The sequence below is a fragment of the Strix uralensis genome, chromosome 11 (assembly GCF_047716275.1).
Source record: "Strix uralensis isolate ZFMK-TIS-50842 chromosome 11, bStrUra1, whole genome shotgun sequence".
Lineage (NCBI taxonomy): Eukaryota > Metazoa > Chordata > Aves > Strigiformes > Strigidae > Strix > Strix uralensis.
In genome coordinates, this window is record NC_133982.1 from 17138093 (window position 1) to 17159282 (window position 21190).

Sequence of the window (21190 nt, forward strand, 5' to 3'; positions counted from 1 at the left end):
TTACACTGAAGCTCAGATTTACCGATTCACACAGATTTCTGAGATTCATCTGAGGGTCCCCACCATTGTGATGGCATTTGACTGCTCAGATGACCTGAGCTCTTCCTCCTCACTCCAGCTGTGTTGCTAGCAAAGGCACAGCTGGAGGAATGCCCAGCTTGGTTGGGTATCAGAGGAGCAGACACTGCACTGAGCTCCTTGGACCTTTTGCCCACCCATTCCTGCTCATAAGAATCTGAAGGCAGATTTTACACCACTTATTTTTTTTCATAAAAAGCTGACATCATTTGCATCTTTGAATTAGTATCTTGAGCTGAAATCTGGGAGTTACTGGAGATAAACCCAAGGTCCAAACTCAGTAGCAAGCTACCACTCCACTAGACCCAGCCCATGTAAATAACATCTCTTGCCACTGCTGTATGCCTGTGATTTGGGTCAAAGAAACCTTTTTCTGCATGCTTTCAACAACAATTTGCACAAATTTCTTTAGATCGAGGGTCCAACAAGTGTTCCATGCATGAGAAAATATGGCACAAGTTTCTTTCTCTGTCTCAGCAGAACCATGCATGTTTCCATCTCAAAGGAGAGAAAATCTAGATGCTATTTATGCCTCCTTATGGCTTGTTACAACAAGGACTCTCCCTACTACCTTTCCCAGAGGGGAGAAGAGTTGCCTTCATTTCTAAATTTAGCTTTAATGAGTGCTAAATGAATACGGTAGCAGGGGAACCTAATCTGGTTAGCAGAGCAGCAGCAGAAAGCACAAGATGTTTACGTACAGTGTTGGATTTTGATTTCCTGTGCTGAATCCACAGGAGCACTGAAAGGACTAAAGGCTTCTGAAACTTCAGTGGTTTTGTGGATATACAGCTGGGTACAAATTAGGCAGGTAGTCCTTACTGCCAGTGATGACAGCAGAGCTGTATTTGGCCTTGGGCAAACACACATGCCTGCTGACTTTGCTGCTTGGATGTTGTTTATGAGGGAAGAAATAGCACAGGCTGGAATATATAAAGTTCTGTGCAAAATCATCCACTTGCCACAGCTTGCAGGTGTACTTCACTCCTAACACGTACCCTCTGGCTGTTCCTGCTATCATCTGTGCTCTCTGGGATGACAGTGCCTGGGTTGCCTTTCTCCAGTGCCGGACCTCTGTTCGTTCATCTAAGTTTGATGCAAAATTATTTGCTGCATTTATTCAACTCCAAGATCCCCAAACAACACTATCAATGGACCTCAGCTTTGCTCCAGACCTGATTCTCTGAGTCTCTACTGATAACCTTTGGTCCTGACTTGCGTTATCCTTTCCACCCTTCACAGTTCGAAAGAAGAGTGCTGCTGAACTCAGCTGAGCTGCATGGCAGTATAGATCTGCAAAATATCTAAATGGCTAGGATGTCCTATCTGACTTTTGCAGCTGGGATTTAGATAAAATGTTTTGTCCAAGGACCAAAACTACTCAAACCTTACAAACCCAAATTCCTTGGTCCATTGCTAGGAAGTAGCTCCACAGGCCAGAAAAAAAATAAAAAAAAAAGACACCATTGTAACCAAAGTAGCTTCACTGCCCAAAAGCACAAAGAAGAACACGCACAGGAATAAATTATTCAGATGCCACTGCAAGGGATTTTAAGCCAGGACTCCAGCATTAGCACCTGGTACTTGTCAGAAATGGCAGAGGATGGCTCATGATTGTAAATGATCAAGGCATTTCTTTTGGTCTCATATGAAAGCCGAAACTGTCTTCAGAAACAATAAATTCCACTAGTCATGTGCTGACGCCATCACTTTCTGCAGTCCTGGGGCTTCCTTGGAGGTCTCTGCACCAAACACACATAAAGGATGTGCAGATTGAATTTCAAAAGCATTTCTGCACCCACAACTTCTAGTGATGTCATCTGAAGAGGCCACAACATTCCAAATCCTTTCAGAATTAGATCAGCAGTCCTTGTCACCTCCTCAGAGGGTTTGGTATATCCTTTAGCTTTTAAAAGAATTCGGTATTAAAAGCAGAGATCTGACAAATTGGAGCCTCCCTGAATACAGAAAGAAATGTAAAGACAATAAAGACCTTCCCCTCCTCCCCCCTAGTTTTGAGTAATGACAGCTAGAGAAATAACACTTGTTTGTAAATAACCCATAACCCTTTTCATCCAAAGGGATCTTAGCAGAAAATTAATCCTTTTTTTTTTTTTTTTTCCAAGACACATAGGGCATTAACAACATGCTTGATCAGTTTTCTCACTTGGATTTCAACCTTTTCAAGGCTGTGACCACACATTCACAGAAGAGCTAGATAATATTATCTTTAATTTCTCACTAATTTATATGGGCTTATTTTCAGGAGATGAAGCAGATAGATAGAAATTATTTTTATACACATTTATATTTCAGGGGATGAATGAAAACAGTAAACACCATCAATTATTTAACCAAGCACAGAGGCAGCATGTCAGTTGTGCATGAGCAAATCACTCATAAGAGCTTCAGGGTCAGTTACACCCCTATATAAGATATTTCAGCAGTATATAAATTAGTACAAAAGGACGGAGTCACATTTCAGTGCTCTCACAGTTGCCTGGTGTTATGCAGATACTGCATGTTTGTTTACCATTGTTGGGATGAGGGTTCATTTGCATGAGTGGGCATAAAGATGACGCTAGGTCATTTGCAGGGTAAGTTTCCTAGGTACTGTTTCCTTGTCCTATCAAGAAGGCATTATTATTCCCATTTTACAGGTGAAAAGTGAAGGCCTGAGGAAGCAAGGGCAAGTGGAAAAGTATAAGGGACCAAGAAGCGAATTCTGGTTTTTCAGCGCATGGTTCTTGAGTCACAAAGTTAATGTCTTCTCAAGAAGTTCTATGCCTCAGAAATTCAAAGAGCTGGGAAACTGCAGCTTTACCCTCTCCACCTCCAACAAAACAAATGTGATTTAGAGATGCTCAGAGATAACAGGTGGCCCAGAGGTCACCAGGGAGCCAAACCCTCACATCTGTAAACCCCACGGGTGAGACCCTGGCAAGCCAAAATGGGCAAACAACAGTGAAGTGTTTGTGAAGATTTATATAAATGATGCTTTAGTGTTTTCCTTGGAGATATTTCTGACCTTTGTCATGAAAGGTCATACAAATGATATTTTTGTTCGCAAGAACAATTGTACAGAGGCAAATGCTAAGAAATATGCATTTGAGTAAAGCTTCACAACAAAGGGGCTTATACAGCCATGCAGAAATCTCTTTGCTGTGTATAAAAGTTTCAGTCCCTCAGGAAGTGAATTGAAGTAACACAATCTAGGTAATACATTTTGCAAAACAGAAAATAGCAACGAAAGGCTGGCAAACAGCCAGATGCAATTGAAACGAACTCGAGGCCTGAGATACATCATGGACAGTCTTTGAATAAGGAACATTGTCATAAAATCCAAGCCCATTCATTCATGAATAATACAGGACCAAGAGACAAGTCTGAATTTGTCATGTAAATTATTTACTGTAACTATGAAGTGGCCACCTGTCTAGGCTTGCGGCAGTGTTTGAACCAAGGCCCTTTAAATAAAAAAGGAAAAAATAAAGTTGCTTAAGTTAAAGAGGAACTTATTTGCTATTGCAGAGTAGTGTGCTCCTGCCCTCATGCAGAGGCACAAGTGGGGGACGTGACCTCCATTGGGCTGAGCCCTCCACATTATTAAGCTGGGGAACAGCTTCGGGGGGGGAGGAGTGTTTCACTTTGTTCTGCTGGTGATGATCAGTGATGATTTTGTCCATGGGGCCCAAGCTACCAAAGGGACCCCAAGGTATCCCCAGATGGCTGAACCTACCAGCAGGATGGCCAAAATGCCAGAAGACAGTGGCATGGCCCACCTTCAGAGAGGATGGCCTCCTCCAGAGGTGGAGTTTGGGCTTAGGCTTAGTGAGATTATAATTTTTAGTATAGAACAGTTATGAGCTCAGGGCAGAGACGTCTTGATTTGCAGAGGCACTTCCTATGTGGGATGGACAGCAGCTCCACAGGACACATCTGCCAAAACCAGTCTGACTTAACACTGATGAGACAACAGCTCTTAGAAACACAACACATTCATGTCCAGCCAATAGCAATTGTTAAAAATGGAATAAAAGCTGCACTGAAAAAAGTCTAGAAGACATTTCTAAGGATTCTGGATACACCCTTACACACCTACCCCAGACTGTTCCCACCATCTCACCTCAGTCAGCTCATAGCTATTTGCAGCTCTGTTCAAACCTGAGCTGGAAGAGAGATGAGCTGCTCAGGATTTCAACATGATGGTGGGTTGGTTTTTTGTTTGGTTGGTTTGTTTTTTAAGCTGTTGCTCTACAGAGTGCTTCCAAAAAATCCCAGCAGATCTATAATAAACAAGAGCTACTTTTGAAAGCCACTCAGCATACTTGTTTAAATAACCTCTCTCACTCTCCAATTGTCTTGGTTTTTTTCAGGGTTGTCAGAGAAAAGAAAAATATCGATGAGTTAGTGGTATGTCAGGGAGTACAGGTGAGAGTGAAGTCATTTACTCTGTTCTTGAAAGCATTTATTTTTTACCTATTTCTCCTGTGTGTGTAGGTACAGCATCTCTCTGTTCCTTCATGTCAATTTGGATGTTGGGAAGAGCATCCTGCAGTAGAGGTGGTGCACAGACATGGTTAATGCGGCACTGCCTGGGACTAGAGGAGTGTGTCACGTTCAGTGCATCTTGAGAAAGCAGACATCTTGCAGCAGGGAAGTCAATAGGTTGTTTAGTTATACTGAGCTTCTAGAAGGCAAACTCATTTTCACCTCTCTATTAAAGGAAAGGTCTTGGATATCAGTGCATTAGATCTTAAGAATGTCCCATCAAAACACAAGCTGCTGTAAAGGTTGTTGTTACCTTTTAAGAGAAATGTCTTACTGAAATCAGCAAGGTCTTTGCTCTCTCCCTCATATGAGAAATGTGATGAATGAAAGCAGGCCATAGGTTCTTCAACCGTTTTCCCCAGAAATAACCCAAAGCTTTTCTTCTTGATGCATTCCAGCTTGCTTTGCACTTAACTAGAAAACTGGAAAAGAGATAAAAGGTGAATGATGCCAGACCAGGCTGTCTCTGAGTTTTAACAGTCAAAAGGCTTCTTCAGCAGAAGATGAAAAATCCAAGTCAGCACATACAATGTGGATCGAGAACAACCTACAAACTCCAGTCCTTCTAGAAGGTACACTGTTGAAGGCTTTCCTCTGGATTTTTTTCCTGCCCTTGCTGAAACATGCAGCTTTATGCCCAACCCACACAACGCAACTGTCCTTTCCATATATCTCTGACAATTATTCCATTCATACCGGAAGGCAGCATTGCCTGTAGAATAGTTTTGATTGTAGCAGTATATTAACTAAAAATACTAATTAACTGATGCACCCTTTTATTGTCTCACATTTCCACTATCATATGGCCTGCTGTGCTCTAACAATATTTTAAAATTCTAATTTGTTTTGTCTTCCCTGGCTTTTAAATACCCTTGCATTCCCATTTGCAGCTTTGTATGGGGATACACATGCAAAAACAAATAAACATGCATTTTGCATACACCTTCACCTTCTTCTGAATGCAGCCCCCAAAAGGCTGCTGCTGTACTTGTTTCTAAAGCCTTAACCCGAGTGATGACAACATTTAAATACAGCTACAGTAATACTGGGTAGATAATTCCAGTGATGGCAACAACAGAGCAGGGAAAAGAGGGACATAAAAGGGAACCAGCTCAAATAATATTTGCTGAAAAGACGATCCTAAACGTTATTAACCCAATTCTCCTCTGCCATCAAAATTGCGCTGCGGTATCCCTGGTTCAATGAGAATCAGGCCCTGAAAGGTAACAAAATTCTTTCTGTTAACAAGCCCATAAACTAATGGCACTTGAAAAACTCAGCACACCAGGCTTTATGGCCTGCAGTAAGAGATTAGACATGATGCAAGGGGAAAGAGAGTCCCTTCAAACCTCATCTTCGGCTGCAAAGTGTGTTCCTGTGATGAGCAGGCTTTGGTTCGCAGCTCAGTACCCTCTTCTGCATCTCCACACGCGTTTGTGGCTCAGCAGCGTGTTTACAATACTAAAAAAAAAAAATTTAAAAGAATCAAATACCTTTTTGTTCAAATGTCATTTCAACAAAAGCTGGGCTGTGTTCTGCCTTCTGGCTTCATCCAGAAGTCTAGATGTCTTTCAAGTTGCTCTGCTCCTTTCCAGAGGGATGTTGTGCATGGATGTTAGTACTGGATGAGCACTGATTTCAGTGGGGAATGAGTACATGTTCTGAATGGAGAAGATATGCTTTGTATACACCCAAGGCTTGAAGGAGAGAGGTCTCCAGGATTTCAGGTACATGCATTCCTAATTAATCTAAGGGTAAGGATAGCATTCAGTGTCCTCTAAGGGCTGCCATGACAACATCATCTTATCAATCATTCATATCATCGGTTCAGCAGTCCCTTCCTTCTTGCACATGAAGAAAGTGCTTGAAAGATAACAAATTCAATCCCAGAAACCATCTTCAAGAGTAAAGCAGGATGAGGATCCACTTCAGCCTGAGCATTTGCTCGCCTTCTGAATTTCTGGTTGCTAAATTCGTCAAATTTCTGCAATTGCCCACTGGAAGCAGCCTGAGGACTCCTGTTTATTTTGCACAGGCCATCCTCCAGCCTTTAGGGGCACGTTCACTCCTCACTGCAATCTTGAGTCCACCTGAGAAGAAGATAGAAGTCACTGTCCCCTTTTCTCTCCCATGTCTCAGTAGAAATTTTCCTAACTTGCTGTATATTGAGACCATTTTTATTCTTTCTGGCCATCTGCTAAAGATGAAAATGGGACCTCTGCTGAGCATCATCATCCCAGGCTCAAGGCTTTTAATGAAAACCTGACTATTTAAGGCCAGGGAGGTGACTAATGGACTAAACAGCCTGAGAGGTGGAGGAATGGCTCTGCTAAAAAGCACTGTGGCAGCCAGCAAGGTCCATGTGCTGAGCTAATGTTCACAACAGACAGAAAGCCCCGTGGACCTCAGACAGGGAACAAACTCCCCTGATCTGCACTTTGTTCCCCTCAAACAGCTTTCCCCTACCTAAGGCCAGTGAAAACACCAGACTTCTACAGCTGCCCTTCACCTTCATGGATTTCCACCTCTAAAATCAGCCTCTCCTCCTACTGAGACCTCTGTATTCTGAAAAATATAGGCTATAGCTATTTGCAGCCCGTGGGACATGAGCAAGCTCTGCCCCTGAACATGGTGCTCCCAGTCTGAGGGTAAGCCCAGCTCAAGCATTGCGCTGGCAGGACAGTGCTGGCAGCATCTTCCCATCCCCTGCTGGGAACACCAGGGGAAGATGCAAATTTGCAAAAGAGCAGACACGAAGCCAATTTTAAAATGAATGTTGGCCTCTTAACAGGGAAAATGCACCATTTGCTTGGATTTTTAAATACATTAATTCTTCTCTCAAAGACTGGATCAATGGAAAAAGGAAACTGAGTAATGGATAATCCTTCACTTGCTTAGGAGTAGAATTTATCCTCATGCTGTCTGGCAAGAGCATGGCCTGCTGTTGGGTGACTGTATGCTCTTGCATTTCCCTCCCAGCAGCTGTGTCTGCTCCCATGTCCCAGGTAACCACCAGGCTGGTCACGTACTAGAAGTATTTACCAGTAGGGTCTGGAGTGGCAAGAGGCATCTGTGAAAAATTCCATAAGGTCTATATGCACTGGTATTTCAAAATAGAACAAAATATTGAATTTCAAAATTTCCACAGAAGTGTAGTGTTAAGCAGATAAGACTGCTTAAAGGCAATCAAAACATTTCATTTTGATAAAAGTCCAAATACTCTATTTTATATGCTGATAAAATTCAAGCTGCAGTTTCCCAAAGAAAACTCCAAATGATCCAATTCCAACGAAGACACCGCACGCTCATCAGATCTCACTTGAACGAAATGCCACTGAAATGGAGATATTCCCACAAAAAGTCATAACTTTGAGGAAATGACATTTTTTTTTCCTCATGAGGAATATTCTGACTGGCTGTATTTAGCAGTCTGTTTTTGCACTTTGCCTGCACAACTCAAAGGTGTTTGTGTGGAAGGACAAGTGCCACATCATGATGGAGCTGAAATCCACCACATTATAGAAATACCTGCTGGGGACCGAGATTCCTCCTTGTGCTGCTGAAAGTTGACTCATAATAAGGTAGGTCTTGATGTGCAACACCTCTTCCAAGCAGGCTGAAAAGATTAGTCATTTTTTCCCCTCTATCCCTCATTTATCAGCCTCCATCTGGTTATCTTTTGTGTAGATCACAGGCACTTCTGTAGTCAAAGTTTGCAGAGCACTTGTGTCAGTTATGGCTCATTCGGTGTCAGGGACTGGAGGAATTCCTGCAGCACAGCTCACAGATAACAGCATCACTTGGGAAGGTGTCAAGCACTTTCCTTCTGCCCTGTACAAAAGCAGCCTTACACCTGGTGCCTGCATTTACTGAGCTCCATGTGCACATCACCCTGCTACTTGCATGACATAGCATGCCCTTTGCCATACAGTAAGCAGTGAGCCCATTTGGGAGCAATGAATGGGGAGGATTTTAGCTCACTTACAGAAGCAGCGATGGCCAATAATACCACAATAATGAAACGGTAGGTAGCATGGCAGCATTTTGAAGGCCTCTAGGTACCTGCAAAACGCACATGCGCCTAAGCCCTTTGTCTCAGCATCCAAGGCACAGGTACACGATTCAGCACAGGGCTGTTGGGAACACACCTGCTGTTTAAAAGCAAGATTTGAAAGAAAAACCTTCAGGCTCCTAGCCTGCTGAAAGTACGTGTCTGATCTCATTACCTCCTACTAATCACGTGAGCCAGGATCTGTCCCTACAGAGCTGAGAGAGAGACAGCAGGAGGTACAAATGGAAAAGCTGTGGATCAGCAGGCAGCTGCCTCTTGCAGAACAACCCCTTTCTCCTGGTAACAAGATCTCTATGGATTTGCAGTGAGGAGACAGTATGGTTCAGGGCTGCTCAGGGTCAGTCAGCACACAAGCTGCAAACAGCTCTGTGAAGACAGTCAGTTCCTAGTCTTGCAAGGCACAAACCCACGCTCCTGCCTGCCCTGCTTTGCCACAGGAGCAATAGGAAACCAGAAACGAGGGATAAAAATTTTGCCCTGCCATGAACAACAGGGGATCCATCCATCTTCCCCAACTGGCTGAGCAGGGCTTTCCAAACAAGGTTGGTGGTACAAGAGTTCACAATTCCAATGGTACGTTTTATCCTTCCAGTATTCTCCACTCCTGACCACTAGATTGCTCTTTACACGATCTTTATTCCAGTAAGCACACATCCTAGGGCATGCTCTAGTTGCAAGTACAGGAACACCAGAATACAAAACCAAAACAAGCTATTTTAAGCCCAAACAACTACTTCATGCCATTCAGCCAGCTCAGAGGCACCATAAAGATCAGCAGAGGCTTCAAGAACTGAGCAAACCTGGTGCAGAGCTAAGATCTTCTGCTAAGCAGAGATACACAACAACCTTCTCAGCTTGGAGCACCCCAGACTTCATCACCAATTGCTGCCTTAGACCAAGCCTGGGCTCAGAAGACCACAAGCAGGCTGGCCTTGGGAAGGCTGCCAGGATCACACCCTTCATTGGACAGGCACCGTAACAGCAAGACTTACCCAACGCCTAGCAACAGCAAGGAGGAGATGCATCAGAGAGGGCTGAAGGAGGCAGATAAACTTATGCTGTTGATGTGACCCATCTGTGAGTCCTTTCTAATTAAAGCAGGGCTCACCGCACAGCCACACACAGCCTTGCTGCTAATTAGGGAGGGCTGAACACTGACACATTAACCTCTCCGTCTCAAAACATTAACTTTACCAGGTGTAATATCTTCTAGGTGACATAAAGGTTAATAATCTGCATCCACAACAGAATCCAGCTCAGTAAACACCCAATTAACTGGGTTCTGTCAGAAGTAGCAGCAAAATGCAAGGTCTAGGACAGCTGAAGGGAGGGCCCGAAAAGCTGGGTGTGATGTGTGCTGGTATGCACACCCACTGTGGGGACAGCTGGGGACCAGTAAGGAACAGCCAGTGGAGCGTGCAGGAGTGATGCCTTCAGAGGGAGTCTGTGTAGGCTTCAACACCAGCAGTAGCTAGGCTGAGGGAAAGCAATAAAATGAAATAAATAAAAGATTCTTTGCTGTTGACATTTAGCAAAACATTTTTTCCAGCCTTCCTCCCTCACTCCCTCCTTCTGAACCGTTCTCCAAAGCTTCTGTTGTTTGAAAGTGAATTCAAAGCAACAGTAGTTGGATTCAAGTTGTATGCAGTAAAATGGAAGGGTTTTTTTATAACTTTTAATCTTTGATTTGCCCTCTGCCTTCCAGAAGAGAGAACTGGAACAGGGAAGGATAAAAAATGGAACAAACAAGGAATAACTGAATATTCAACACAGTTTGAATGTAATTGCCTCATTTAGCATCATTTTGTAGAAGCTCAGGAGAAAATGATTCTTTTCATACAACAGATTTGAAACATTTAAAAATAATGGGTCAAATAAGTGCTTGCTTTTATTTTGACCAATGCAGCAGCTAGAACAAGTGGAAATGGATATCATCACATTCTCACAAATGTGCCACCCTGCTGCCCCGACCCCACGGCACTGGGCGCTTTGATGGAGACGAAGGGAGAAGTCTCTGCAGCTCTTGGAGCAAAAACAGCTGCAGGGGCTCAGGGTGCTTTGCAGGGCTCTGCCACTTCACTGAGCTGTTGCTATTTTAGCTAAAAGCTCTTTTTTTTTTCCTCCACAGCTGAACTGAGACAAAGAGTGTCAGACACATTCGTCATCAACGAGACATCCAGCATTTTTCCTAACTGCTCAACTCATGCTCCCTCTGAGGTCCTCCTCATCTTACTGTCCTCCAGGTGTTCAAGTTCCCCCATTCTGCAACCATCTAGATGCCCTCATTCTCCCTCTCCTTTTCTACAAGCATTAATTGAACTTCATCTATCCCCTTCCAAAAATCTGCCTTACCTTCTCTGTCACAACCACTTCTTCCCCCGGACCTCTCCTCTGAAGGCACTGCATACGCACAGGAACACGTTCAGCCCCACTGCCATTTCTAGCAAACTTTCAACCTCAACGTCAAATCTCCAACCCAAAGTCTCAACTCTGCTTTTACTGAAACTGAAAGCTTTCTGGGAGAGACAGAGTACCAGCCCAGCCAGTCAAGCTGGCAGAACCAAAGAGATCATCCAGTGAGACAGGAGAAGAATGAAAATAGTGTTTTTAATATCATTTACAGCAAACTTACAGTATGTATTTCACATCACATATTTCTAAACTGCTCATCTGGAAAATATAAGCTGCAAAAATACAGAACACAGTACTCAAAATATATCGAGCATGTGGTTTCTCTTTCCTTTTTTTTTTTTTTTTTTTAAATCAATTGTACAGTGAAACATTTCCTTTTCCAAACCAGGTTTTGGTTTATTTTGGAAGTGCTGTTAAGCATCTGCAAAATTACCAGCAGTCAAACCTGCACACTTCAAAGACCTTTCCGAGCACCACTTTCCCTTGGGCACTGTAGGAAAAGACCAACCTACAGCCCCAGGCAGGGTAGAGGTACCTGGGCTCATCCAGGTGCCATGCACGCTGCTACAGACCATCTGTGGAGACATCCTTCTTCACATACAACCACCCACAAATGCTGCTCTGCCCAGGTGACTATGAAGAACAGCAATGACATGAGGGACAAATATCACTGACTGGTCTGGTACAGAGGCAGGTGGATACTCCTCCAATATTGTGGGCCCTGCACAGAGCTCTGTGGGAGAGTTTCAAGCCATAGGTGTGACAAACCACATGGGGTGGTCTTGTTCCTCCAAAGAGACAATCAATGTGGAAGCACCCTCCACACACCAATAGAAGATTACATCCACACACCAGCCGCAAACACTTGCCGGAGAATTCCTGAGCTTCTGAAGACTGGAGAAAACTCTCACCAAGAGCCTAGTTAAGAGATGTATCAGGATTTGGAGGGCACCTGGCAAACCTGTCTCCCTGAAATGTGTTAATTCTGTTATTACACCATGGAGAAACATGAGGATGGAGAAAGGAGTGAGTTAAGGAACAAAGTAAGTTCCTAATATTCTTATTAGCCAAAAAAAAAAAGCCCCTCAATGTGTGTCAGAGCCACAGAAGGGCCAGCTGGTTGATTTAAGAACAGAAGTTCTTTCCCAATCTGCTTTGAATTTTAAGCTCTCAAGTTTGCTGCTGCTAAGGGATCTCAAGGGTGGAGAATAACCAGGTTTCACAGGCAAGGCATATGCTCCTGATCAACCTCTGCATCAGGAAAACAAGCAAAGATAAACCAGCCAAACTAAAACTTTGCTCTCCCCCCATCGTGAATGAAGCATGGCCAAGGACTGGCTGGGCAGCACTGTCGCTTCTGCTTACAGATCATGTCAAGTCAAGAGCTGCTCTCCTGCATATTTAAGCTGCCTCCACTCTGGCTGGTTTTCATATGGTGCTTGTGTCTCATCTATACAGGGCAAAGGGAATTTTAACAGTTTCTTATTGCAAACATTTCCCATCTAATGCCATTTATGCATTTCTAGCTCACACAGCCACAAAGGTCCCCACGCCTGGAATGTGATATAAGTACATACAGCAGGGAAAAAAAGTATTTCTGCAGACTGCATTTGACTTGTATCAAAATCCTAACGAACACCACATTTATTGTACTTTATTTACACGGTAGTCATGTATAATATAATACAATACAGCGTTCCATTTGCAGTGGTAGGCACTATGGGTTTTAAAAGGTCACAGCTGTTCCCCTGCTCCCCTCCCCACCCCTCCTCCCCACGGACGTGGTACCAAAGCGAACCAAGAGCTCCCTTTTGCAGGATCCCAGCGCTGCTGCAGATTTCCACTGCACCCTGCTCTGAGATGGCTCCTTCCCAACAGTAGATGATGGGAGCTGCTTTCATGCGCTAACATGGAGACTCCCAAACTTTGGTGGTCACAGACCGCTGGCAACCCTTAACATTTGTCAGGGACAGTGATGCATAGCCTCATCACCATGCTTTGCACTGAAAACATCGTGAAGGCAATGTGGGGCTGTAGACAGGCTACAGACCTCTGAGCACAGCTTATAGGCCACCTGCAATCAACAGAGCACAGTTTTAGTCCCACTGCGCGTAAGACTTTAGGAAAATGGCTGATGAGTCTTCAAGAGGGATCATCATCCTCCAATCAGGCAGAAAGCATCGTGGGCGAAGAACAGGGGTCACCTCTTCCCTTCAAGTTGACACAGTTACAGTTGTGAGGCACCAAAAACATAGCACTGAGATGCAGTTTACATTGAGGGGTAAATGCACTGATATTTGTGCGATGCCACACTGCAAAGGAAAAGGGTTTTGAAGGGCTCAGATATACGTGGCAGGGAAAGATGCCTTTTGCTGTCCTACCAACTGGCAATTCAGCTGGGAAGAACCAAGATATGTTAGGCCATATGCGACTCTCTGTTTCCCAAGAGATTTTTGCTTCCGATCCAAGAGCTGTGCAAACATCGCAAATAAAATTCGCACCACCTGCTTCACCTTAATACCAATTTGGTTTTGTCTGGGTTCATACCCTCCTCATGTTTGCTCTCAGTAATTACTCAAATGAATGCATTAACTGGTAGGAACACTGGGAGAGGCAGAGAATTTCAAGCATTTGTGAGAGAATATTCCTGGAAAGTGGATTGTGAGTTGGAAGCCAGCACTTTGGCTGTCCTGGAGCAGTGTACGTCCAGTGGCGCTCTGCCCACTGGCGTTGAGCAAGGATCCACTTACTCAATTCCTAATCACATACTTTTGAACTGAATATTTGTACTGATGAGAAAATTCCAGCCCAGGCAACTCAGGGAGCAGAAATACCCTCCATGATTTTTATGTCCAGTCAGAACAAACCGACATGTATGAATTATAAGAAAGCTTTTCCAAACCCCTCCAGACCATAGATGATATGCAGAAATGACCTTGCAGATACACTGGAGGCATTTTCTTGGTTTTCTCAGCAATTCACAAGGAAGAAATAAAAGGGAAAATTCATTTATGAAGTTGCTATAGATTATTTGCTGAGTTGGACTTGACAAGTTTCTTATTGCTTTCTGCCATTTGCAGACACCAACTTTGTGTAGAACAAGCCCAGCACTACAAACTGTTAGGGTATTGCTAATCTTCTCCTTCCTAGGATGTGACACTCTGCTCTGCCACACTTAATTTGAAGAAAGTGGAGGAAACATCACAAACTCATGGTATCCCAAAGGCCCCATCCCTGGAGTCACTCCATTCACCAAACAAATAGAGACTGAAGCAAGGTTTTGACAAGCCAAACAGCATATACGCTACATACATCCTGTGGTCCCACTCTTGAAGCCATCTAAAGGGATTCCTCTGTCCATGTGACTTCTCCTGAATCCCCTGTGTCCTTTCAGGACTGAGGGGTGCTCATAGCCAAGCAGCTGTGCCAAGACTGAAGCTGAAAGAAAAGCAGTCCATGTTCATATTCTGTGAGGAGACAGAGTCTCCTTCTGCTCCACAGGATTAAGGGAACAGATAATGGCCAAAGATTTTACTTGGCATCACTAGTTAATAAAGAAGTACCTAATGTCTAAGAACTGCTGAAAGGCCATTTTTCAGCAAAGCAATTGTATTAAGACTCGGATTGCTAGAAATGTCAATGGAATGATAGAAAACATAATTTGCAGCCTAGAAGTAATAGATTTAGTGTAGAAAAGCAGAACAAACTATAATATTTTGAGCATATGTAATACTAAGTGAGACCTGCTGGCATCCCAGGCAAATTTAAATGCCACTCAATAACTTTGAACATCTCGTATTGACTTGGTAGAGCTGAGCCATCTGGGGAAGGAAGAACTGTGGCTGGAGAAAGGAAGCTGATGGTCAGTTTGGAAGAAATACCCACGAACTGTGGGTCTCAGGAAGGTAGGACAGGCAGGTCTATCCAGCAGCACTGAAGGGTGGACAATCCATTCAGGGACTCTGGGAGGCTCAGCCACTGCCCTGGTAGTTCCTTTCCTCCTTGGATCAATCTCAACCACCAGATAACCGAAGCTGAGCCTGGCTCATACCAAAGGCTCCCATCACATCATTGCCTGTCTCAGTAAACTGCTGCCTACATTCACACCAATTGTATCTTGGCTGCCTTGTAGGGACAGGAGGGTGTCATGTTGGAAGGAAAGGAGAATATTCAGAGTCTCCTAGAGTTGCTGCCAACAAAAAAGGCACGTCACAGCAGCAGCATGGGGTGTTGGGAGAGGTGAACTCAGATTTAGGTAAGAAAAGCAAAAACTAATGCAAGTGGGAACAGGTCAGTGTTATTGCTTATATTCAGGGGCACTCTGCCCTGTGCACAGAGAACCTCTGAACTTTCCAGGCATTAAGCAGATCTAGAGAGAGATCAACAACAAACCTGCTTCTGTCTGCAAAGATAGTTCACATGAAATGAGGGGGATAGATGAGCATGGCTGTGTCTAAAGGCAGAGTGGGAATAAGTCTGGAAATCCTTGTGAATAAAGGAAAAGCTGTTATCACATCAGTCCAGTGAAGCATTTGCATATGTCCTTAATACTGACCATTCCCCATGTCACCTGCCAAGAATAAAACAAACTTCACACCAAGATTGTTCAAGTCTTAAGAAAATACTGAGCCCAACACACCCAGCTGTGAGAAACTCACACAGCAGCAACTGCTGTCGCTGATTTGGGGGCTAAAGCTTCACAGTGCTTGTAGCTTTCAGGTTGTCTTGGGTTTGCTGCAGAGTGAAACTGCTGGTCATGAGATGGAGTTGCCTTTCTGTCTCCCAGGACCTCATTTACTGAGAAAAAAATACATGTCTGACTGAGACACAAAGGTAAACCTGAAGTATATTGCCTCTAACAGCAATGTGATGAATATAAAACTCTGATGGGGATAGGAGGGACTCCAAATTTCATTCAGTCCCTTAATTCTTAATTTTTTTTTTTCAAGAAAAAAAAATGACAATGCATCTCAGCCACTTGGAAATACTCCAATCACTTTCCAAATGTCTGCAGACCATCAGTTCAATTCTGAAGCGTTCTGAAGCATAGCTAACTCAAGCTAATTCCTCTCTACATCTTTCCCTTTTCACCTTCCCAGCAAGGTGAGACCCAACTGAGATTAACAGTAGCAGTACTGAATAGTTCAGTGCATCTCACAGGGGTATGGCAGTGTGAGGCTCCTATTAGTCAAATTTCCAAGGAATGGAAGGTTTGTCTAGATAATTCAAGTGATGGCCCTTTCGGTCCCACTATACATCCAAGATGTGCTGGGCAAAGTCAGAAAAATGTATCATTTCAATATGTATAAAAAAGAAGGTTCTGAAAATGCATCCCTTTGTTAACAGGGATGCAAAAAAACTGTTTCTAGCGTCATCTGCACCAATTTTAGATTGGGGTCCCCTTTTGATTCCACTGGGGCTATGCCAAGGTGGTATCTGTGCAAGAGAAAGGAAACCCCAACCTGAAGTCATGCAAGGCAACTGGACAATCCCATAGAGACTGCTAAATCTCAAGTAGTTTATTTTTTCAAACCTCCCATTCCTTAGCAGACAGCCATGCAGGAAACACAGTGCTTGGAAATGTCAAAGTAACATTTCTGCTGAGACTGAGGGCTCAACAAAGCCCTGAATTTCAGTGCTCCTGGATATGGAGAAAAGGTTCCCAACATTAGATCTGGACTGCACAGCTCAGACCATGCCCCTGTTTCTGTTCCCAGGAATGGGCATTTTTCTAACTCCACCCTTGTTCTTAAGTTTCCTGCACGGTTAAGGCAGTTGCGGGATGGAAGTGAAGTGCTGACAGGCGAAGGCCCATACTGCAGTTTGAGAAGCGGGAGGATGTCTGAGACTCTTCATTTGTTATTCTATAACAAAAATTGGGTCACAGGCAAAACTGGCTTGTGGTTTTGAAATCAGAAAAAAAAACCAAAGAGCTTGCTGGGATGGATGAAGGTTTTTCTCTGTGTGTTTTCTTTAAACTAAAGCTCTGCTCTTGAATCTGTACCAAAGCACTGACAGGAAAGCCCTTCATGATGCAGGCAAATGATGCATCCTTAAAAAAAAAAAAAGAGTGGGATGGGGAGAGAGCTTTTCAGAAGTCACATTATCAAAAGAAATAAAATAACAATCGTGCAGGAATTTTAAGTTACAGCTTAAAAATAATGTAAGTAACCCATTCAACTGTATCTCCCATACATACCAAGAGAAGAGATTAAATGAAAAAAAAGAAACAAAAGTGAAAACATTAACCGCCCTGGAATCCTGTTTCTGTAACTCCGGTCAAGGGGGACTTCTGACTGTACTGACAAACCACAGCTCTTGAACACCAGAAGTTCGTTTTGCATCATGTCAGCAAGCTATTCTCCTTCACCTCAGACTTTCAGAGGGGAAAAAAATGAAATTGTGAAAGGGGTTACAGAATTTCAAGCATTCAGCTTTTATAAAGGGTCTATTCTGTGACATTTGTGTTCGAGTCTGAATGTGTGTGTGTATAGTATAAAATCATGAGCTAACATTTGAAAAGACAGCAGTCTAAGTAATAAATTTGCAGAATGAAGAGAACTGTACAGAATGATTTCAAAGGCTTATACTTGACAATTATACATATTTTATGAGACAGTTATGCATCCTGTGCCTTTTTTAAATTCATTGTTTTATGGATGCAGTATCTCTATTTTAGCAGACAGGATATACTAAACCAATCTAATGGTCTAAAAAGCATCATTTACCACCCAACATAACAATGGCACTGCATAGCTTGATAACTTTTTTTTTTCCCTTAAACTCCTTCATTAATCAAGTGATTCTTAACATGGCTGAAAACCAAGAATCAAATATCTGCAGTTACAAAATCTGTCAAGTATTTGGCACAGTGGAGTTTATTTGATACACCCTTTTTTTTTTGCCCTTATTGTTGCTGAACATATAATGCTGTGCATAAATTACAAACACACATGTAAAGTCAGTCAAGTGGAAGCAGTTTGATATCCCACACCCATCTTTCAATGCCTAGATAAGAGCAAAGTCTGCTAAAAAGGTATTGAACATGAGTGGCAAGTTATCAACCCTCTGTAATTGTGCCATCTCTGGGGTGTCCACTGCCAGCAATGGACAAGGACTTGAGGAAGATCAGCCCCTCTGCCAGCTGCATGGAAGTGACATCCAGCACTTGGTTCAACATGCTGGGTTACTTCTCTGAACATCTGCAAGTTCATAACAGCTTCAAAATACAAATAAAAAAAGGAGCTTTTTGATTATGATGCTAACCCTTAAAACCCTTCTGACATTTAGTCCATTGGAAATGGGTCTGGTTCCTGGGGAAACCTCATCAAACAAAACCAATTTGTATTGCTTCCCAGCAGGAATGTTTTGGAAAAGAAAACCATGCATGCAAAATAAGCCTGACCCCATGCTTCTTGAAATCAGATGAAAGCTTCCCCATGATTTTTGCAGGCTTAGATAAGACTGCATTGCAAAAGCAAAGCCAAATCTGCTCCTGCACGGGTACCTCTTGAGGATTTGAATGAAAATTTCAGAGGTGCTCAATGCTGGCCAGCCTCTGCTTCCATAACCTAGCCTTCCATAGGAACACTATTTGCACATCTAAGGGCAAAACGTGGCCTCCAGGAGGGGAGATTATTCCACCTTCCTCACATGGCTTCCACTGAAGTCAGTGGAATTTCTCAGGTAAAAAAACCAAAAAATCAATTGTGAGTGTTGCAGGATTAAGGTCAGTATTCCTTTCATCTTGTACACACACACACACACGCACACACACACACACTTACTTTAAAGAAAACATCCACCACACAATTTCTAGATTGCAAATTATATATATATATCTTTAAAAACTGGAGAGAACATAAACAGCCTCTCCATATATATATGTGTGTGTATTCACTGAGTCACATAGAATATGAAAAAACTATATTATGTAAATCATCATATTATCTATAATTCTCCAACTGACAATTGTTTTTATAGAGACACAGTGCATTCGTTCTCATTTTTAAAAACATGTTACGTGTCTTCATTGGCTTGGTAGCATATTAGAATGAAGGCGTATGGATAAAAACTGCAGAGGATTAAAGAAACCCCTTGAGTCACGTTATGTTTGGGTGAATTAAACAGGATCCTTCCCCCAAACTAGCATAAATAAATCCTCCCTATGGAAAAGTGTCAGCGATTTAAGGGTTAACATAGATTTGAAAATAATTTTTTAAAAAAATCTTATTAGAGGGCTACACAGACAAGTATTTGGAATTCATCCCCCTTTAAAAATGACAGCACGTTTGGCAAGTGTGAGCAAATGTCTTGAACTTTACTGGGTTTGAGAGATCTGAGCACAGCTATTCACAGACAACCACAAAGCTGCAATCTGCGAATAAGCCTCGGCTGGAAGGACTCGGATACCTCTGACAGCATTGCTCGCCACCTGGATGGTTTCCAGCAGCTTTCAAGGTATTTATCATGGCCTTGTGGCTGGTGACAGAGTGTGACTGGTGGAACAACTCCAGCACTGCTCCCTCTTTGCCATCACAGACGCAGGGGGTTTGAACAGCACCCAGACCGGCTAACCCTTCAGCCCACGCTGCAGGGCTCCACGTATCCCTGGGACCCCGTTTGCAACCACAAACACCTATTCCAGCATTGCTGTTATCACCTTCTCTATGTCTCATGCCCAAGCCTGTCTGTTTGGTGAGCTCTCCGATGAACCTCCGCAGACGCCCTTCTTGGAGGCCCATACTGTCATCAAAGGGGCTGGTACCCAGCCACAGCGGCTCCCTGCTTTCTCCATCACCCCGCGGGGTGTCACAAGTGATTCCATTAAAAGATGATGTTCTCAAGAATCCTGGCTGGGTCTGACTTTGAGAAAAAGACAAAAGTTTCCTGTGTTGCCGTTGTGTTTTGCAGTTGTGTTTCTTCATTCGTGCTCTCTTCTTGTTTTTATTAAAAAGGACCCTTGTATTATATTAATATAGTTCACCCCTCCACAGTCACTATAAAACAGACTCCATATTTTCACACCACTCATGATCTTCAAGGTTATAGATAAATTTTGTCCTATGTGATTGATTTTGGGGCACCGAGTCCCGCCCCAGATTGTCTAGGGTGAGAGTAGAGGCAAAAAACTCACTAGTGCTGAGACCACCTTCGTGGTTCTTGATGTATCTTTTATAGTTTTTCCTCAAGCACTGCCAGGTGGTTGTATATAAGATGAATGCAAATGACTTCAGGGCTATAGCAATACTAACATACAGGTATCTATAGACCACGTTGTCATACAGCGCGCAGGCTCCTTGCTCGCCACAGAACGTGCTCCAGAACAGACACGTGGAGTCAATTCCAGCCCCAAAGATCAGCGGAGGTGGGATAAAACCTGTCAAAATAAGAGAGACAAATCATGCTTTTATGATCCTTACGATAAAGAGAGAAGACATGATTGCAGTGAATGGAAAGAGGATACTTTATCGAGGTTAATAGTCCCAGCTGCAGCCTGTGATTCTAATTTTTTAAGTTCTAAATCAACGTAAACAAAGTCTGTGGATGAGTTTTTAGCTTGGACTCAGCGTCTATGGAAGAGATTCCTGCTGCTATCAACATGCAGGAAGGATTTTACTCAAGTTTAAGTGGCTTTTATTAAGATTCTCCTTTGCCTAATGAGACTGAGTGGAGGGGTAAATGCAAGAGGAAGAGGACAGCCTTTCAGCTTGCTCTCTGTTCAGATATTGGTAATTCTGCACTGCGGGGTGTTCACCTGAAGGATGTCATAGCCTATAGTTCAGAGCCTGAAATCAGCTGAGGTGCTGAGGTCTAGTTTTGGACCTTTCCCTGACAGAAGTTTTTCTCCAAGTCTAAGGAAAATAAACAATGGCCTCTAACAGATGCCAAAGATTAAATCTGAAAAGAAGTGAAAATTTCAGTGCACCATTAAATGAAATATCACAGCAGGATTCTCCCACAGCCACAGCAGCTAACTACTGACGAGTGTTTCTCAATCATAGTTTGAAGCAGAGCTGCAATCTTAAAGCAAAGTAATCACTCCAATCTCATTTAACTAATAAAGGCAATGTTTTT

At 43.1% G+C, this 21190-nt stretch overlaps 1 protein-coding gene across 1 annotated transcript in view; it reads right to left on the reverse strand.

Annotated features, from left to right (window-relative positions):
- Positions 1-11289: 11289 nt before the first annotated feature.
- The window catches only part of SLCO3A1 (solute carrier organic anion transporter family member 3A1), a 148093-nt gene continuing 138192 nt past the window's right edge, over positions 11290-21190 (reverse strand). The window contains exon 10 of the mRNA XM_074880359.1: positions 11290-20492. Within this exon, the coding sequence (XP_074736460.1) occupies positions 20113-20492 (380 nt within the window). The 3' untranslated portion in view covers positions 11290-20112. The remainder of the gene's footprint in view (positions 20493-21190) is intronic.